Raw genomic sequence first — 22,110 nt, forward strand, 5'->3', positions numbered from 1 at the left:
CCAGGTAACATTGTAAATATATATAAAACACTGATTATCATATTAAAATAATTACTTTCAACTTTTCAATGACATTTAAATCTTAGGCTTTTAAATACCTAAGATACATCTATTCCATTAATTAAACACCAAATTTCCTCCATCTAAAAATCTAGGTGCTACTGAGAAGAAGTTTTCCAATATAGATAGACAGATACTGTACCTGCAAGTGAGCAGTTCCCATCCCTTCTGCAAAACCTATAAATGTAATCTGTAAAATAAATACAAGAGTACAGTGAAGTACAGTATTTTTTTTTGTTTCCTGCAGATATTTAAGAGTTTAAAATTCAGCAGACTTAAAGGTAAAGCTTCATTCTACTGCCACAAAAACCATACCTCAGGGCAGCACAGCTTACTCAAAGAGCAGCACACAGTCATACATAAAGAATGGGAATGCTATACTGTTTGACTGAGAAAGGTCAGATCAGACTGAAGAGCATACACAACATTTCAAACTCACTACACAGGAATTATTCTAGTGGCTGGTATATACAGAGCAGCACATACATGCCTCATTACATCTGTTAAAATAAAGATGATTTTGCAAAGATCAGTGCTCATCCGTCCTTGCTTCAGGCTGGGCACGTATAAAACTGTTTCAGTCTGAAATCTGTCCAAGCTGACAAACTGTTATACATTTGGATATACTGAATAAAGCATAATGCCATTATGCAATTTACCATGTAAATTGATTAGCCTGAGGCCAAAACACAACAGATTACTTAAGCCACATGTTTGCACGTCATTGCCAAGTAAACAAACCCTAACATAAAAGAATTAAAATATTCAAACTATCAAAAAAAAAAAAAGTCTTGTCAGGCTCAGGAACCTACAGTATGCCAGAAATAACAGTTTTACCTCAGTTTTTTGTGCTTGTGGACAAGTGAGATATTTTATCACATCTTGTCCCTCTTTTCTGTACACAGGTGTTTTGTACCATTCAAAACAGACTGAAGAGAGTCAGTCATTGCTCAAACTCTGCTTCATACATCAGATTTCCTTAGTTCTCACTTATTATTTCCCTAACAACAAATCCAGAGGCCATCTGCATACTCAAAAAAAAAAAATAACAAGACATTTATTTTCAAAACAAGGCTGTCAGAAAATAAGCTTTGCTCCCATTTTGTAGATACAGAATAAAGCACAGAGACTAAATACTTTTTCCACTGATGTTTGAAATTTAGCTTTATATGCTTTCCATTTTTTCAGAGCACTATGCCATACACCAATTTTTAAACCATAACTCAGAAATTTGCAGCAGCTATTCCAGTTACTCCAAAGAACATCACTATGTTTATATTGATATATTATTAACTGGTTCAGCTACCTCCTTGTACATACAGAGAAATTCTGTTAATGAGGAAAAAGAGCTCTGTAAGAGCTACAAAAAAGAAATGGCCAGAATTCTATTTTGAACTATTTTTGTGCTTTGAATTTGTCCTTTCAAAATGTGGGTAAAAAAACAAACCCCAAATTTTATTTTCAACTGAAATCATACTATGAAAAATTCTGTCTTGTTTATTTCATAGGGTTTCATGCTGGAAAAAAGATCTTATTATTCCAGTTAATATCTTCCTGCTTAAATCCACTTATCCTTATGTCAGTATGACAAGATCATAAAGAAAATAATGCTTCACCACAGCATTCCAAATAGCTCCAGACAAATTACACATCTGCAGCACTGTATTCACCCTGTTAACTGTGAAACAATCCTGTTTGAGCAATGTTACTCTTCAACTCCTACACCTTCTCTTCAACCCCTACACAATTCATCTGCTCAACATCTGCAAGATATTCTTCAGCTTCTACATTTTTTATCTGTACAGTATGAACTTTTATCAGCACAATATGTACTTCACAGAAGGGGCAAAATATCAAACAATTTAAGCTACCTGGGAAAAAACTAGTTCTCTGAAAAACATTTTGAGAAGCTCTAGAGTTTGTTGCTGTTTGGGATTTTTTGGCAGTTTTGCTTTGTTTTCTTTAATTGGTGTTTGTTTTTTGTCTTCTTACATGTCCCTTGCTCTTCCTCAAGATATCGATTCCAACCCTTATCTTCTCCCATGGGACAACTCATTGTGAGAGACAGGGCAGTGAGCAGGAGTCATAGCTTCACACAAATGAAGGGCAATATTACACTGTGAAATGAGCAGACAGCTGTCAAAGAGACCACTACTGAATCTGTCGATTTTTGCCTTGGCTAATCTGGATCTCTTTATTGTGGCCAAACAACAGCTTTCACAGAAAAAAAAATCCCCTTTTAATACCTTGAACATGTCAGAATATATCAGTTCAAAAGTTGTTGGGGAGTAGGCCAAGGAAACAAAAAGGTCATCAGTAACACAAGTCCTTTCTATAAACTAAAAACAAGTGCATGAGACACTGTATTCGAAGGCTATCTTAAGCCATGGCTACAAAGGAAATGGTACAGGAAAACCTAAATTCTGGTTTTCTCAAGTCTGAGTTCTTCTAACATCATCTTCCATATAAGTATCTTTTTCCTGTATTTTCATAAGAAAAAAATACCTGTTCTGTGACAGGATATTGAGCCTCTTCCATTTCACCCAGAGGACCCTTAATTGCTTGATCTCATATGGTAACTAAATACAGTCAACTGTCTTTCTCCACAGGGACCATCACTGCAGGCATATAAAACATGCTCCCAGCTATTTGTCAGGTATTTTCTACAAGACAAGAAAACCTTCATCGATTGTAAAGCATGGTCTGCCTGATCAGATGAAGACAAGGTTTTGCTGACACCTCCACTGCATAGCTCTTCCTCCTTACCTTAATCTGTCACAGCTTTCATCCTTCACAATTTCAGTTTCTTGCCTGCTTCCCAAATGTCTAAACCTCTGACTGTATCCATTCAGTTACACATCCTCTGGTGTTCTCCAAGCAACCCTAACTCATCAATCTGCCTCTTGATACTGCTTATGCAAATTATCAGTCTCCCCTAACCACTTCCTCAGTTGTCTTTGCTTCAGCTCTCCCTACCTCTGCATGGCCTGTTCAGGTCAGCCTTCTCTAAGCTCCTTGTCAGACCTGTCCACTACTAATTAGAAGTCTTGTAAAACCCAAAACACAAGGTACATAGTATACATTGCTTTTACTTTTTTCTTTTCCCTTTGGGGAAGTAGCTGTTAGCCTTGTAACTCAAACAGTTCTAGTAATTCCTCCTTACAGCTTCAGATTTACCTAGATAGTCCCACATTCTCTCAGGTCTACTTCATCCAGACCTTGTCCAGCTTTCAGATCATTCATAATCACATAAAATAAGTCTAGACCTGCAATTCTGAGGCTTCAGCATTAATCTTCAGACCTCAATCAAAGTGTTCTGCTACTTTGTTAGGATATCATCTATACAACCTTAATCACAGCAGTGCTCACAAATGCAGTATACCCAAGCCATCCATTTACACACCCTGGTTTTTCTAGTTTCATAAATCCTCTGGAGCAGAGAAACGTCACCTTGAAATGTTACAGCCTTTTTAAGACTTCAGTGACTAAATTCAAGAATGACAAGAGGGGGAATAGATTTTAAGGCCAGTAACTTGCAGCACTGCTCCTATTTATTGTCCTGCAGCTTTACATACTGTTTCAAGAGACATTGCTTTCTACCACAGCCACAAAATATATATAAGTGGAAATATTATGGCAAACCTCAATAAAATGATCTTGCTCTTCCTGATTTAAGCATTCCTCTGCTGATACATTGCATAACTCTTTCCTGCTGTGTAGCAGTGACTTCATAGATTGCAGGATACTTTCACCAAAACTCTGGGAAAAAAAAAGAAAAGAAAAATTAAGAAAAAATACATGTTCAGTTTCAGATAAATGGTCCATCCATCTGTTCTCTGCTCCCCACAAGTTCTGCTATTCTGATTATTATTTCAAATTATTTTGTACATAAATCACCAGGTTTGAAGTTTGAATTTACTTCAGGACATGAAGCTGAAGCAGGTACATTTTCTTCAAACAATACTTTTATTCCAAAATAGTTTGACATTCTGTATTTAAAAAAAAAGGAAAGAAGTGAACAGACGGAAAAAAAGAACAGATGAATCCAAGAAGAAATTCAAATCTCATCTATTCCTTGCATTGTAGCCTCTATATGGAACTTTTCCATCACCTTTTCCTTAAATAGGATGAAAAGCAATTTTAGCCAGGAGAAGTAGTGGGGGTGGCTTCAGAAGTCAGAGGAGAAGAAAACGAACAAACAAACAAGAACTCCCAAGAAAATCCACATACACTCTTTCCCATTCCATGAAGAATATAAAACAACTGTAACTTAATACTTGTAACTTAATGTTACAAGTAAATACTTCTTGTAACATTTCCTGTAATTACCTTTATGGTGACACGCAAAAAGGCTGAAGAATCCAAGACTTTATACCAGTGTAACAAAGCATAGCAGAACAAAAGAACCAACACTATGAGGGCAAATAAAACTACAGAACAACAAAAACTAGTTCACTCAGCTTGTAAAAAAGACAATATCACCTGAATTGTTTTTAGGAAGTCAGCAATCTCTTCTTTTTTTAAAATTTTCATCTTCTCTAGCAAATTGGAAGGTTAAGAAGACAAATAAGAACATCAGATGGTTAAAAATTATTAACCCAATAATTATTCTCTATAAGACTGCCCTGTTAAAAAATGACATGAGAAATCAGCATATCCAACTTATAATGAAGTATTTCAAATTCATCTAGCTTCTCAAACAACAGCAGAAGTGCTAGACAGCCAAATGTGGACAGAGAATTTCGCATTTATGGTACTCCCACAACAAAATCAATCCCTTTATAGTAAAAAGTGATTTTACATATTACAGGTAAACCTCAATAAGGATTTTAATTTTTCTCTGCATAAAAAGCAGCATCAAATGCTACTATGTCGAAAGCCAAATGCTACTAGGTCAAAAGTCAAATTCAGGGGGCCAGTGTCATTGTGGTTATGCTCATGGCAACACAAAATTAGGAAAGCACTTCTAGAATGAACAGACAAAAGCAAAACAGAACTTCAGGATCTTCGAAACTGCCAAAATACCTTTCAGAATACTACCCAACAAGGCTCACACTGCCACATTGACAGCCAAGGTCAAAACAGTAACTTTTATAGAAAAGTAACAGCTGAACTATTTCATAAAGTACTTTAGGCAGTTATTGGGTCATTTGAAATAAAATAATGAAGCACTCACCTAATTTCCACTTTTATCTATTCCCTTGCCCCTACATGTTTAGCTACAATTTGCTCCCACCTTGTACTTTCCTAAGAATGCTGTCAGTGCCTTTCTCTGGTTCTCTGCATCTTCCAAATTTACAGGAGGCTGCAATACCAATTGTTGCTCAAAGACTGTTCCCTGGTAATTCCTTCATTCATCCTGTACAAAAGTAATTTGTGAAGCCAAACAAGCATGCTGAAATGTCTCATTTCCAGCTTTTATAATGATTTAATCAGTCACAACATTCAAAACAGTAATTAGGGAAAAAAAGAAATTCATATGACACGAATTGCTAATTTTCTGCAAGCCAACAGTGCTCCAGTTTGAGCACTGAAGGGATCATTGTTATTCCCTAGTTGGCTTTTCTAAAGCTGCAAACTATTACGCACACCTCATTTATATACAAGTACCTTTCCCTAGTTCAACATCTGAAAGGCAGAATGGGTAACTAAAAACCAGAGCATGGTATGAGGAACTACTGAGGTGAAGGACAATTCAACATTTTGGAGAATATTAAGTTGAAGTGGGAGAAGAAGAAAGATGAAACAACTGGAAAAATCTCCCTAAGGTCTGGAAGGACCACCATCCAAGACTATATGCACTTCTGGTAGCCCATGGTGACACTATACAACTGAGGAGATAAAATATCCATAGCTAAAATGAGGAGGAGTAAAGTGACATATGTTTTTCAGATCATATTAATGAATATTAAAAAACCTCAGAAAGTGAAAATAATAACCATATGGAAATTAACAGGCACACTACATACACAGAGGAAAAAATCTTCATCTACCTGGACTTCTGTAGATCACCTAAATATATGAAGCATTAACAAAACCAGACAAAGACAGAATTACCTAAAAGAGCTGGATTTGGAAATGAAGACTGCCTGGATGGAGATAATAAAAGGAGAGTTTTAAGAAGAGTTGATATAGGTCAGTAAGCAATTTCTTCAAAATTTATCTTGAGACTGATGTCAAGCATCATCATCATTAATAAACTTAATGAGGAAAAAAAAAGTAAATATAAAATAAAGACTGTTGATAATTTGAAATAAGCAGGTGTCATCAGCTAAGAAGGAGAACAACAAATCATACAGAAAGAACTTGCTCAGCACAACTGTTTATAAAAAACAGCCATAAGAAACACAAAGTTATGTCCTTATAAACTAAAAGCAAGCTTTAAAATTGAATTGCAAGTTCACAACCTGGGAAATAAAATACCTTAATCGATTTCTTGATCATGGCATAGCAATGATTGAATGGTCTATATGACACTGCACTGAAAATAGCAAACATGCATCCTTTAGTGAAAGAACTGACATCAGTGTCATTGAGAAGGACATCCTGTGTAAGTGCACATACAGTATTATCCACATGTAAAAAGAAGATTAACTCATAACAAGCAGAGAAAGTAGGACTATGGAGGATAATCACTGGAATGCAGAGGCTTTCATACAGAAGCAGACTAAAACCTTAGTTTACACAGTTTCCAAACACCAAGGCTAAAAGATCATCAATTGTAAAAAATTAAGAAAGGTGAACATCAGCAAAGGAATTGAAATTATTCAAGCAGAAAAATAAGGAAATCCGTAAGCAAACAGATAAAAATTTGCTGTGAGTAGCTTCAGCCTCAAATTTTAAAGTCTTAGTTATTACTGCAGTGTGGTTCAAAAAGACAAAACCAGCAGTAGGTTTGGGGGGAGGTGTTTTAAAGCCCTCATTAACTGAGAGGCTATATTTAGCAAGCTTTTGATATTCTTATCATTATCAAAATTGTGCTTGTGCCAGCAGGGGACTGGACCCTAAATTTCAGAGAAATCCTTCTATCCAAAAGATAGTGATGCAAGTTCTCTCACAATCCCGAACTAGAAGACACAACCACATCAAAAACTGAAAACTAGCAAGCTCCCAAGACTATCAGCTCAGTTTAGGCAAGGACAAGATGTCATCTTCAATGAAATAATTTTTTTTGTAACTACTACACTTCCAGTGTACATCAAAATATGGGCAAAGAACACCCAAGCAATCTGTAAAGCTCTACTTGGTAGGCCTCTAGGACTTAGTATTCTTTCCTCACATAAATTCCTGCCAGAAATCCTATTTTATTCACAAGGACAGATTTCAAATTTACTAAGTTTTGCCAGGGGAAAACCAAAAATACTGTCAAGGTGCTCAGACATGAACAGCGAAAATTCTTGTCACACCTCTAGCTCAGCTAAGCAATTCCAAGATTTGCATTATTCCAGCAAATAGAGAAATCATTATCGACAAATCCATCACAGTATACTGGAGGAGATATTTGGTCTCATGAAATGTTTCATAAAACAACTGCTTTCTAATATTTCAAACCACCTTTACGATGCCACAATCTCCAGAGAAATGAAGTACAGGGCTGGACAGTCACATTTCCTCTGCTCTTAAATAACAAAGCAGCTCTTCCTGATTTCATCTGCTCTAGGATTTAAAGGGACTGAATATTCTGAGGTAATTTTGTAAAAATAGAAACTAAGGCTTTAAATATGCACACCATATCTGTGCATTGACTTTTAAGAGCTACTACTGCAACAATTCCTGTAAGCTGTGACAAAGTATTACAAAGAGGACAGGAATCAGAGTGCAATCTTCTGTAAATCAACAGAAGGGGAAATACAGTGCAGTTCTGACCACCCTGCTGCCTGGCTCTAAGAGAATGAAAGTTCCACACCATAATCTAAATAGATACCTCACAGGTAAACATCAAGAGGAGGCAACCAGAGATCAAAACAATGGAGTCAGAACTCTGCAGGAAGGGTTGAATTCATGTTTCTAGAACCACACAGTCCAGAATGCCTAATAGCGATTGATGGAGCACTTCACAGCAGTAATATTTTAAGCAACTACTACAATCAGTGAGGAATCACTGGTCATTGTCATTATTAGAGAGATGCTTCTGTAACCCACAGGTCTAAGAACCTGGTGGGGCAGGGAGGGTGGTACTTGTTTTCATTAGTAAATTGAAACAGAAAAACAAATAAAGGGCAGACTTTAAAAGTCTTTTTAAAGTAAGTTTATGTTAAGGTTAAGGATGCAAAATTACTTCTTGACTGTAGTTGAAGATCTCTATTTGAGCTGGAGAGTCCTCATAAACCAATAAAATTCAAGATTTTATACCACATGTCTTAAAGTGAAAGATTATCACCCATAATTAGAAATTGCTTAATATATGGCAGTTAACATTCCATGTCAGGACCTGGAACAACCGACTACCAGCCTCGCTGTCTCACAACACCTTCCCTCTGCCATCAAACAGGACATATACCTCAGATACTGTTTCTTTAAAACAACAAAATCTGCTCTTGAAATAAAATAATGTAATTTTCATGTGATAGGATGCTTCCTTGCTCAATTTCTCCTCTTACTGTTGCAGCAACTTGCAAATAAGGAAGTTATTAATAGCCAAAGAAGACCTAGAAAATTACTTATCTGTGTTCAACTACCTAGAGAAATACGGTTAGATAAATAAATTTGTTCTTTCAGGATAAACTGCAACTTTCACTTTATTAAGTGCTTACAGAAGTTGCAAGAAAATTTTAGGAACAGTATTTATGTTCTCCAAGTTGAAGTGACAAAATTTAAAACAATAAATAAACTTAATTCAATATTAGAAATCTCCCCTAATATTCCTTGTAAGTGCTAGATATATTTTCTTTTTCACCAAGGTATTTCCTAAACGTTCATGCAAAAACAAGGATAAACCAGATAAGAACCAAGATCTAAGGAAACTTACTTTAAAAATCTGCTCTAAAATAAAAGCTATATTCTAATAAACAAGGTGAATTCTAGGAAATTAATACATCACAATTTTATCACATCACCTTGAAAGACAAAAGCACTTCCTTAAATGATGCTATCTCTCAGTTCAATTACACTAAATACACCAGAATGCAGAGCAAAAGCAATTTGTCTCCTTGAAATATCAAACTACCAAAATTAAAACATATGAAAAAAAAACCACAGAAAAAACCCAAATAAACCAGTTCACTTGCTTCCTTATTATATTGAAAAGCTCAGAAATACTTTTTTTTATTTACATACATATAATTACCTTTTCAATAGATATTCTTGATTTCATGCGATTGCCCTGAGCCCTGGCGTAGGTGTCCATGATCTTACCAATCTTGGTATTCAATGACAGCTGAAAAATGCCTGCAAAAACATTTATATTTGATTACTTTATATATGCATTTATATTTATACTAAATATTATTTATATTTAGCATAAACTTTATATATACACTAATATTTATACTAAATATTATTATTTAAACTAAATTTATACTTTATATATATATCCATATACTAATGGATAAATATATCCATTTAGCTCACATCCACTCTAAAAATGCAAGTAGACAAAACAAGAACCAATAAAAACAATTAAAAAGCATTTAAAGATTAAACAGCACACCATCCATACTGACAGCTGCCTTTAAAAAAGTACTGCCTTAATGACCTTCAAAATCAGGCATGAAATGCAGAATACAGACACTTAGCAGTAGGGTTCATTGTTTTCCTTTAACTAGAATTTCAAGGCTGCACTGGGGGTGGGGAGGAACACTACACTAAATTTTGATTCACTGTTGCTCATATGCTGGAAGGTTTTTCAGTGGGTTCCTATACAACACAACACACTGCAACCACCCTTCAACAATCTCAGGAGGCAAATGCACAGCTCACCCACCGTGGCAGCCAATGGGCCCAGCCATGTCTGTCACCCTGGGGTGCCACAGGCTACCATGGATCATCACTCTCCTTCCCTGGCTCTGCTCTGGGCAGCCCAGGCTCTGATGGCAAAACACAGCAGACTACATGCATTTACCAGCACTCTCAACTGAGTAGGTCACAAGAACTTCTGCTCTAATCAGCTGCCCTTATTTATCCTAAGTCTAATTCTAACAACAAGAAGATAAAAAACCAGCTATGAAGGTATTTTTTCAAGTTTCCCTCTTTAACCAGAAGCAATGGATCCAGTTTGTTTCATTCATCTTTGCATTCACCAAAAAAGGCAATAAATATAGAGTGTTAAAGACAGAAAGCATGTGGTGAGCGTTTAAGTGTGGGATCTCAGCACAGCAGTCCTGATGTGCAGAGTCACCAAGACAACCCTTGGGGGACTCGGAGGTCCTGGAATGTTGCCAGAAGTGTCTGGTGGCTGCACTTTGATCCTGCACATGAGACGACACCTGTATGAGGATGGGAGGATCCCACGGGGATAAATGGTGAAGGGATAGGTTAATTATAGAGTGAAACACAGGTTTTAGAACTTCAGTACAGGGGGGTTCTAGAGAGACAAGATGGAGGAATTAGGGCGTGTCCTGTCCTTCTTCTTCTTCTTCTTGGCCTCCATCTTCTGTGATGGTGGTGGCACTTTGGGATTGGTTCTTACTAAAAGTGCACTTGTCAATAAGGGTGAAAGGTATTGGGGAAAACACGTAAATATCTTATACGTAGTTTTGGGTATAAAGATAAGTGACCGCCCCGAGGGCACGCAGTGTGCTCATGGCTGACATGCTGTGCAGACCTCTGTCAGGCCGAGAGAAAATATTGTAGATAAAAATTAATAAACACTGAAGACCGAGAAAAAACCTGAAGACTCCTTTCGTCCTTTGGAGCGCAAGCTGTCCCAAGGCCATCCCGAGCCTTTCCAGGCCATCAAAAACAGCCGAGAACGGGACATTTAAGTTCTATGTAAGTTTTAATACTTCATCTTTTCCCATGGTCACACACTTTAAACAGGAAAAAGAACTCCTACACTATATAAAATAAATGAGGCAAGGAGCAAGTGCATGTAAAAATTACTGCAAAGATAAAGAAAGTAAACACCACGACATCAGAGTATGGGTCTTCACACAACTGACCAGGCCGGTTTTGTCAATCTCATCTCAAGCATGTATTTAACCTTTATATGGGAAATAAAGTTTTATATGGGTTTGGTCTTGAGCATAAGTCATTTAAATGTGAAGATCAGTAGTGTCATCAAGTAACTACCTTTCTCCACACCAGCAACTCTAAAAGTAAAATTTATTCAAGAATAAAATAGCAAGAGATTATTATTAGGCACATCTGTACCTATGAGATTATTATTAGGTACAATGTGAATACATTTCACTTAGATTTCTGCTTTCCTTTACAAAGATGAACTTGCTAGAATCTTAGAAAAGAAGTTACACTTAGGCAAATAAACTGAAACATTTTCATCTCTAGACACAGCTTCTCTCCACTGGATATTTAAAGTTTGGAAAATTCAGACAATTACATGAAGCAGTCGGGTGCATGATCCACAGATTACAGATATATTATGTAAGTATAATAAATACAAATAAAAATTAATTTCACAGTAAACTATGGATAGAAGACTAAACACAATAATGATTCTGCTAAAACTCACATGTCTAAAATAAAAATATCCACTCAACAGTATCGGGCAATAAAAAGATACCCACTTCACCTGTCCCAACTGCTCTATCTTAAGTGGCTAGTCCAGTAAAAATCCAAAGCATTTTGGGGAAATACTCTTAGACACTCCTTCACCTAAGAAAAAGCCATCTACAGAAAAAGATGGGTTTTCACACAGATACTTCAGCTCTACATTTTTGGATGGATCCCTCCTTGCAGCAATTTTAACAAAGCCCAACATAGCACACCATGGAGATGACCTTTTAACCTTGCTGGGTGCTGCAGTGTTTACTCAGGTACGGCAGTTCACAGTTACACTGCAAACTGCCTTCAGGTATTTTCCTGTGTCACCTGCTACTAAACTCTGGAGACCTGAACACCAACCTGTAGGGTCCCCTACCTATGAAATAAACAGACTCATAAATCACAGTATGAAGACTGAAAAATCCTGGGCAGAAACCATAGAGCTTTATCACTGTAACACCACAATGTTTTATCTTCTCTGCATCCTGTCCTTCAGTACTTGAATAATACAGGTACTAATATATACACCTATAGTATACCACCTACAGCATTTCTGCTCTCCATCATGCACTTCAGAGAAATCTGAAGTCTCACTTGTCCAACAATGCAGCAAAACCATATTCTTTTTAACCATTATCCATTTTCAATACAACAATGGTTCAATCATGTGAGAAGTACACAAACATTAACACTAACTGAAAAGTAAGTGAAAGCACTGACAATAAAGTGGCCTGGAAGTAGCTCATTTGTATAAATAAAACCTACCGTTTAAAATTGCTTTTACTTCTGGATATTGAATTTGACTATTAAATTTAATTTCCTCCTATTGTTTACTCAAAAAAGGGGAATCAACGGCAAAAGCATCAGGTACAAGAGGAACAGGACTTTTCTGTTACTGAGTAACTACTGTCAGACACCAAAAAAAAGAGGGAAAAATTGATCACACAACTAATTATTGAACACCCATACCATCTTTCCCTTTTTAGCAAGTTGCATCACCTTAAATGCACACAGCATGGGCAATACACAAGAGGAGTTGGAAGCCTCTGTGCTGCTAGGAAGCTACAGCTACAAAAGCTAGGAGGTTGCCATTACTGAAACTTGGAGGGAAAAATCCCACAGCTGGAGTGTGGCTGTGGATGGCTACAGGCTGTTAATAAAGAAGGGACAGGCTAGGAAGGAGTGGCTGAATGTTGCTCTCTACAGTAAGAAATGGATAGAGTGTGAAGAGTTGTGTCTGAAGAACAGCCACGAGCAGGCTGAGGCATATTGGCAAAAGAAACAAAACAAAGTATTAAGTCAGCCTGGCGGTTGATCCAGGGAAGCCCACTGAGGAAGCCTTCCTGATCCAGCTACAGGAGGCATCATGCTCACAGGCTCTTCTCCTGCTAGAGGCCTTCAACCACCCCAAAATCTACTGAAAGAGTAGCACAGAAAGCTATTTTAGGAGGAGACTCTTGGAATGCATGGAGGATAGCTTCTTAAGACACATAATAAGACAATCCTGACCAGAAGGGATGCAACAGTGGACCTGTTAGTCACCAACCCAAGTGATGTAATCCATGGCAACCAGATTGGCGAAAGCCTGGGCCACAGGAATCACACACTGGTGCTGTTTGCAGCCCTGAGGGACATGGAACAGGCAAAGAGTCCATTCAGGATCCTAAACTTTGGAACAGCACACTTCTGGCTGTTCAAGGAGCTAAATCCATAGGCTTCCCAGGAAACTGTCCTCAGGGATGTGGGAGCAGGACAGAGCTGGCAGACCTTTAAGAATACTTTCCATAAAGCTGAAGAGATACCAATCTCTGGGTGTAAGAAATCAGGAAAGGAAGGCATGGGACTGGCACTGCTGAGTTGAGACCAAACTAAGAGCAGCTGAGCTCAAACTAAAGGGCAAGAAGGAGATGAACCGGCAGCAGAAGCAGGGACAAGTATTCTGGGAAGAGTATAAGGACACTGCCTGGTTTTGCAGAGATGAGGTTAGAAGGCCAGGGTGAGGCTGAACTTGGCAAGGGATGCAAAGAATAAGAATGGCTTCTACAGGTATGTCAGAGAGAAATGGAAGGTCAAAGAAAATGCACTCCCACCGATGAACACAGCTGGCAAACTAGTAACAACAGATGAGATGACTGAGGTACTCCACAACTTTTTTGCCTCAGTCTTCACTGGCAACCTTTCTTCCCACACCTCTCCAGAGGATGGACTGGAGGAGCAAAGAGAAGATCAGGTTTGCAACCACCTGAGGAACTTGAACATACATATGACCTGTGGAGACACATGCCAGAGTGCTGAGAGAACTGGCTGATCTAGTTACCAAGTCACTCCATTATATCTGAAAAGTCATGGCTGGAAAACAGGAAATATTGTATCCACTTAACAAAGGGTAGAAAGGCAGATCCTGGGAACTACTGACCTGTTGGTGTCACCTCAGATCTTCTCTGTGCCTGAGAAGATCATGGAACGGATGCTCCTAGAAGCTGTGCTAAGACACATGGAGACAGGGAGGTGATTCAGGACAGCCAGCACACTGTCACCAAGGGCAAGTCCTGCCTGACCAGCCTGGTGGCCTTCTATGATGGGGTGATTGCATCAGGGGACAAGGAACAAGCTACAGATGTCCTCTATCTGGACATCCATAAGGCTTTTGACACAATCTTCCATCCTCCTCTCCAAATAGGAGAGATATGGATTTGATGGGTGGAATGTTCAGTGGATAAGAAGCTAGTTGGATGGACCCATCCAGAAGAGAGTAGTCAACAACTGAGTGTCCAGATGGTGATCCCCTGGTGCCAAGAGGTGTCCTGCAGCAGCTCACAGCAGGACCAGTGTTATTTAGTACCCTCATTAATGCCACAGACCAAGTGAACCAAGGGCACCCTCAGCAAACTTGCAGAGGACACCAAGCTGAGTGGTGTGGCTGACATGCCTGGGGGATGGGATATTACAGAAGGATGTGGATAAGCTCAAGCAGTGGATCCATATGAAATTCATCAAGTTCAACAAGACAACACTCAAGGTCTGTACCTGGGCTGGGAAAATTCCCAGTGTCAATACAAGCTGTAGAATGAACTGATAAAGAACAGCCCTGGGAAGAATGACTTGGGAGTGGTGGTGCACAAGAAGATGGACATGACCCAGCGATGTGTGAGTGCATCTCAAAAAGCCAGCCACACTCTGGGCTGCAGGAGGAGCCAGCAAGCAGGGGGATGCTCTGCTCTGGTGAAACCCCACCTGCAGTGCTGCATCCAGCTCTGGGGTCCTCAGCACAGGAAACACATGGACCTGCTGGAGCAGGTCCAAAGCAGGGTCACAAAAACCATCAGAGGGATGGAGCATCTCTGCTATGAAGACAGGATGGAAGAGTGGGAGTAGTTCAGCCTAGAGAAAGCTCTGGGAAGACCTTACAGAAGCCTTTCAGTGTTTAACTGGGGCTTATAAGAATGACAGGGACGAACTTTTTAGCAGCACCTGTTGTAACAGAACAAGGAGGAATGGCTTTAAAGTAGAAGATGGTAGGTTTAGATTAGATACAAGAAATCTTCTACAGTGAAGGTGGTGAGCCACTGACACAAGTTGTCCAGAGGTTGTCGGTGCCCCATCTCTGGAAACATTCAAGGTCAGGCTGGGCAGAGCTCTGAGCAACCTGATCCAGCTCTAGATGTCCCTGCTCTCTGCAGGGTAATTGGACAAGATGGGCTTTAAAGGACCCTTCTAGCCCAAAGAACTCTACAAATGTATAAACCCAGTTTTCCAGAGATGTGCTGAAGAACTCTCTTCTCATCAGAGTGTGTAATAAGCATTTAGCTAGATTTTCCATACGCATGTATCCTTGTTTGAATATATGTAAGGAGCAAAATTAAACAATCAGCTTAAGAGAATCCAACAGGAAATATGCCATGGATTTAATCTCTTTGTGTAAGCCTATCCCATGCCTAAATTTACTTTAAGTCAATGTGTATTGACAAACCTTAGCTGGCAGAAAAAAAAATGTTATCTTTTTTCTGTAAATGTGCTGAGTAAATCTCTTAAATTGCTACAGAGGCATATGTGGACGTGCATACCTATGTTAAACACACACAGGTTATGATAAATTTGAATAAATTTAAAATATATGTAATATGGCATTATTAAAATTAAATTTCAAATAAAAGGTTCTAGCCAATGACAATAGTAAATCTATATTATGTTTTAAAAATGAGATTTTTTAGTAGTACTAGAGCAAACACAGACATCTTTCTTTTAAAGAAAAAGTACTATTCTTTTTTGTCTTCAGCACACGGACCTGAGTCAGCCTAGAGAACTCTGATGATGATTTGCAAAAGCCAGGCTTAGTGAAATACTGAGCTTTGAATGATTCATTCAAAATGTGAAATTTAAAAATCCTTAAGAAAACACTCCTTTAGAATCACAAAATCATCAAGGCTGGAAGAGGCCTGCATGATTATCTAGTCCAACCACCCATTCCCTCTGGTCCTCTCACTGCAGGCATGGCAGAAGAGTCTGGCCCCCACCTCTCTACACCCTTGTTTCAGGTGGTTACAGAGAGCGATGAGATTTCCCCCATGCCTCCTCTTTTCCAGGCTAGGCACCCTGAGACACTTCTCATAAGATGTGTTCTACACCTTCCACAAGCGGCCCTTCTCTAGATGTGCTCCAATGCCTCAATGTCCTTTTGGAACTGAGGGGCCCAAAGCCAAACACAGGATGCAAGGTGCGGCTGCACCAGCGCTGAGTACAGGGGCACAATCCCTGCCCTGCTCCTGCTGGCCACACTGCTGCTGACACAGGCCAGGTGCCACTGCCCTTCTCGGCCCCCTGGGCACACCCTGGCTCATGTTCAGCTACTGTCAACAAGAACCCAAGCCCCTTTCTACCAAAGAGCTTTACAGCCACTCCACTCTTTCCCCAGCCTGCAGCTCGGAGTGGGGATGCTGTGAGCCAAGTGCAAACCCAGCACTCAGCCTTGCTGAACCTCATACACCGACCTCAGCCCACTGCTCCAGCCTGCCCAGGTCTCCATGTAGAGCCCTCCTACTCTCAATCACATCAACACTCCCATCCAACTTGGTGCTGCCACCAAATTTACTGAGGGTGCACCCAATCCCCACATCCAGATCACCAGTAAAGATGTTGAACAGGACCTGCCCCAGAACAGAGCCCTGGGGACACCACTAGTGTCCAGCCTCCAGCAGGGTTCAGCTCCATTCACCACCACTCCCTGGGCCAAGCATCCAGCCAGCTTTTCATCCACAGAAGAGTGGATGAACTTTTTATCCAAGCCATGAGCAGCCAGGTTTCCTAGCAGCATGCTGTGGGAGATGGTGTCAAACTCTTTACTGAAGTCAAGACAGACACCATCCACAGCCTTTCCCTCATCTGAGTGGGTTACTTTGTCATAGAAGATCAGGCTGGTCAAGCAGAACCTTCCTTTTTTAAATCCATATTGGTTGGGCCTGATTCCCTGGTTTTCCTGCATGTGTATTTATAACCTTACCAAATAATTGCTACTAAAAATCAAATTAAGCAAGACTACACTGACAACACAGGCAGAATTCCTCCTCTATTTCTCATTTCTAATGATTTATCAGTTTCACTGATCAGGTCAGCAGTCTTGAAAAAGTCCAGGTATGAAACACAAGTTGTCTTAACCACAGACACCCACAGGAGTAAAACACATCAAAAGTGAGCAAAATACATCATTTATGGTAAACAATAATGACAGGCTGGGTCCTCTTTTTCTTGCTTGGTTTTAATTCTCTTTCATTGTTTTTCTGTCACACAGAAGCAGCAATTTCAAAAACTCCATCATTTTCTTCTCCTAGATCAATACTAGCTAGTCATCACCCACAGCTTCCCCCCAGTCCCGAGTCTTGACTCTCAAACACTTCCCAGGAAAAAAATGTTACTTGATGTGCTAGGGATATCCACTGGTCTGGATTCTGTGGCTTATGCAATCAACTTTAAGTTTCTGTACTTCAGTCAGTTGTGTATTTTGTACATAACAGAACCACACCAAGTGGGGCTATTATTTTCTAAGCTACAGCACTTTCTCAAGAAAACTTATTCCCACCTAGAGAAAATTTCACCAGAGAATACCTTGTTTAGTTCTCAAGGATTAATTACATGTAGGTGGTATCTACCACTAAAGTCTAACTGTATGATTCTGAAATAATCTCACAAACATGAAGCCATGTAAGACTCTTCCAAGTGTAACCTGGATAAATTTCGAGCATTGTTACCATTTATTTCAGTATCACTGATCTTTTCCAGAGACAATGTAAGTGGGATTTTTTTCCTCCCTATCTCACTCTGGCAATACCTCAGAGAGGAGAAGGCTGTATCTTTAAATACAATTCGGATCTACAGTTCAGCCTTTTTTTCCCTTTTGCATATTGGATTTCTTTTGGAAACCAGAGAAAACAACTTCGGTTGTAATAAGAGAGTGAAAGATAGCCCCTCAAAAGAGCCAAGAAAGCAAAGGAGGAACGCTCCTTGTTCCTCCTCCCTTGAGGGAGAAGAGGAACTGGGAGGAGGGCATGCGGCGGGAGGGAGGGAGGGAGGGAGGGAGAGGAGACACTTCTACAGCGAAATGTTCACAACAGGCTGGACTCACTTAACCCGTGCGCACCGACCACAACCCCAACAAGGCAGGAGGGAACGCAAACTCACGGAGCCGCCGTGCGCCCCTCCGGCTGCACCCGCACGAGTCAGCCAGTCAGTCAGTCAGTCCCCACGGGAGATGCGGACGGACGGACCCGGCCCAGGGGGGCACCGGGGGCGGTGTGATCGCGAACCCCGCGGGCTCGCTCCTGGAGCCGAGGCGCCGCGTTCCCCCCTGCGCCCCTCGCGTCACCCCGCGCTGCCGTCCAGGGGGCCCCGGCCTCGCCCCGGCCCGCTCCAGGTGACCGGCGGGGCCCGCGGGAGCTGCGCTGCCCCAGGGGATCCTTCCCCGGGAAGGGCGGCGCAGGATGCGCTTCCCCGGGAGCCCCGGGCGACCTGTGGCAGCGAGCCCCGAGTGACAGGCCGCCGGCGGCGCCCCGCCCTGCGCCCGCGCTCCCCAGCAGGGCGGCCCGCGGGCGAGCGGCTGCAGGGGTGGGAAGAAGAGCGGACGCTCCGTACCTGTGGCTGTGACCGCCGCTGCCGCCTCCTCAGCGCCCGCCGCCCGCGCCCATGGCCCCGCAGCGCAACGGCCCCACAGCGCCCGACCGGCGCCGCCGCCCCCGCCCCAGCCACCGCGGGCCCCGCCCCCTCCGGCCCCGCCCTGCTCCGCCCCGCCCCCGCTCTCGCGACGCTTCCCGCCCAGCCCCGCCCCCGCAGCCGCCGCCGCCGCCGCGCGCTCCCATTGGCGGGAAAGCGGCGGCCGCCCCGGAAACAGCCGAGGACGCGGTGGAGCGCGCGCGGGGCCCGTGTCGGCCACGCCCCCAGGGGGTCCTGCGATCCCTGCCCCTGTCCGTGTCCCGGCCCCTGCCCTCTCCCAGCGCCTTCCCGCGGGAGTGCCCGGGCGCGGGCACGGCCGTTGCAAAGCCCCCGGGAGCCGTGCGCCTGCCAGGGGCCGGGCTGTTCCTGCCTGCTCCGTCGGGGCTGGCGGCTGCCGCCCGCTTGCTCGGGGCCGCCTCTCACGGCCGGCCGGCGGCCTCAGCGCGGGGCCTGGGCTGGAGGCGGCAGCTTGGGTTTAGTCGGACGAGGCGCAGACAAAACTCTGAGACCCTGTTTGAAAATCCTGTGTCCTCCTTCCTTCCACACTGCCTTCCTAAATTCAGCGCTGCCGGATTCCTCAGGGCGTCAGGTGTGCATTTAGCCAGCAGATAGGCAATTCATTTTCACCTCCTCATGTGTTGTTCTGCTGTGTGTCTAGGTGTAGGCGCTGTTGGGGGCTGGGATTTCCTTTCATTTGGATGGAAGCGGGAATCTGGTGTAGTTTGCCAACATAAAACGCCCTTCCAGCAGCAGCAGCAGCTTGTCCAGGCACAGACCAGCTCTGTTCCCCCTCAAAGGAAAGGCTCCGGCAATCCGGGAAGAATCCGGGACAGGCCTTCCTGAGAGCCGGCATGTGAGGGGGAAGCTCGGCGAGGAACCACAGAACCGGAGCTCCGCCGGTGGAGACGGGCCCGCGTCTGCCTGCAGCAGCTTCTGCAACGCAGGAAAGAAAGAGTCGCCAAAGCTACGTTCAGAAAATAAATAAATAAATACATTCATAAATAAATAAATAAAAATTCCAAACTTCGTATACTAGGGAAGGGGTTAGGGAGGAAAAAAACCCAAAGAATGCTGCCCTTGTAGCTTTTTCAGTGCTGGATGGTTTCAAGCTCCAACCTGCGCCATTTTACAGAGACAAAGACAAACGGAGAGAAACTGTCCTAGCCCCTTCATAATTTGCACTTTTCTTCCACTACCTAAGACCTATTAAAAATATATGAGAATTTTTTTGCTACTGGCTCTCCCTTACTCTTCAAGATAATTCCTGCTTCTGCCTACCTGCTGTTTTTACTCAAGTTGTGTCTTTTATTTCTCTTTAGTCTTTCCTGAAGGGCTGTTTGAGTTCTACAGTCATTTTAGACACTTCAAAGTCAGGGGGTCCATATTCACTTTTGCCAACAGGTACCTTGTCACAGACATCTTTTCATTAAAATCCTTTCGTTAGGATTTTTCCTGCTGAAGCTGAGAAGCTTCAGCAACAAAGTGTAAACAATGGTTATCTGCTGCTGTGGAATGCAACAGGTGGATCCGTGATTGGTCTCCTGTGGATGTTTGGATTTACTGACCACTCACGGCAGAGCTGTTCTCGCTTTCTGCCGGGACACAGAACTTTGTTATTCATTCCTTTTCTATTCTTAGCTTAGCTAGCCTTCTGAGAACTTTCCTTCTATTTCTTTTTAGTATAGTTATAATGTAATATATATCATAAAATAATAAATCAAGCCTTCTGAACATGAGGTCAACATTCTCGTCTCTCTCTTCATCCTGCAACCCTTGCAAGCCCTGTGACAGTACCTGAACTACAGTTTCATTTACCCTAAAAACTACTAAGCTGTGCAACAAAGCCATGCAAAGACTACACAGATATAAGAAACAAAAGATTTGTTCTAGACTGTGTCCCACTATGCCACAAGTGGGATATAATGTTCCTCGTACTCCCAGGGCCTGCGGGTCACTATGGGATGGAAAAAAATAAATGAATAATAGCCTCAAATTTAACTCAAGATAGTCATCATTTCAGTGCCCATTGGGACCAGCCTGATTTGGAAATACACAGTGTTTTGAATAAAGACATTTTAACAGTTTGTTCATCTTCAGCTTAACAACAAAATATCTCCTTTTGACCAACTCCATCATCAAATACACATCTTAGTTTTCAAGAAAAATAAAAATTCTGTAAGAGGGATTTGTTGTTTTTAATATATCATTGTTTTTTACGTATCAACATTAAGTAAAAAATTACAAAACAAAATAGCTATGGAAGTACTGTAAACATGAAAAAGCATGCTTTAAAAATAAATTCAGGCCTTTTATTCCCTTTGTTTTGGAATTCCCCTTAGACTGTTCAGAATAATGAGTTCCTATGGCTCCCTGCCAAAACCTTGAGAAAAATCAAAGTTTACCCTCATCAGGAAACTATGAAACATAACCCATGGCATGCCATTGTTGGTTACAAAAATAAGAATGTTCCTTTTTTATACAATAATAAAAATGGGGATAGCTTTGAAAAAATTATTTTTTAAACTATTTTTTTTACAATTGATTTAAATATTGCCTATGGTAAAGCACAGAAAACTTGCCTGGTCAGCCAACACTTCTTGAAATTTATATTAATTATGAAGAAACGCAATGTTGGTCTCTGGGCTCTGGTATTTTGTGTCCTGTGAACTTTGTATTTTTCAAGGAAGGGTCTGCCCAGTCAGAGCCCATCCCACTGAGCCCAGCCTGGGAGGAGGGCACGTTCAGGACAGCCCCAGCCCTGGGGCATCCGACACCTGTGGGGACAGGGATGGGTCTAGTCCAGGCTGGAACACCACTCCACATGTGGGGGTCAGGATCAGACCCCATGAAGGGAATCATCATCTCAGATGTTTTCTGCCTGCTCATTTGGTATGAGGAAGTGGCATCTTTAGAATATTTTTGTCGAAACTACTGTCATGTCCTGGTGCTATCCTGACTCACTGGCTGCACCTGTCTATTACGTTTGGTATTTCAGGATCACTGGCTTGGAACAACTTATTCAGAGGCTGTCTCAGAGTGAGTTATATGTCATGTCTCTCAGGTATTGAATGCCAGTTCTATAAAATGTGTTGAAGATCTATGGAAGATGTTGAAGAAATAGTCAGTGGCTTTGTTTGACTTTTGTCCATTTTTTTACTAGTTATTTACTTATATTTTCCCCCTCAGTAC

General features: G+C 41.5%; 1 protein-coding gene across 3 annotated transcripts in view; it reads right to left on the minus strand.

The window, feature by feature from the left end:
* Positions 1–18,848, minus strand: part of AKAP11 (A-kinase anchoring protein 11) — a 44,681-nt gene extending 25,833 nt beyond the window's left edge. For all 3 annotated transcript variants that reach the window (XM_054271429.1, XM_054271428.1, XM_054271427.1), the window contains exons 1-4: positions 18,844–18,848; positions 9,347–9,447; positions 3,703–3,819; positions 203–250 (exon numbers count right to left, since the gene is read on the minus strand). In XM_054271429.1, coding sequence (XP_054127404.1) covers positions 203–250; positions 3,703–3,819; positions 9,347–9,406 — 225 coding nt within the window. In that variant the 5' untranslated portion in view covers positions 9,407–9,447; positions 18,844–18,848. The remainder of the gene's footprint in view (positions 1–202; positions 251–3,702; positions 3,820–9,346; positions 9,448–18,843) is intronic.
* Positions 18,849–22,110: the final 3,262 nt, after the last annotated feature.

This window comes from Melozone crissalis, unplaced genomic scaffold, assembly GCF_028551555.1.
Source record: "Melozone crissalis strain CALT ecotype California unplaced genomic scaffold, PUWL_Pcris_2 ptg000013l_1, whole genome shotgun sequence".
Lineage (NCBI taxonomy): Eukaryota > Metazoa > Chordata > Aves > Passeriformes > Passerellidae > Melozone > Melozone crissalis.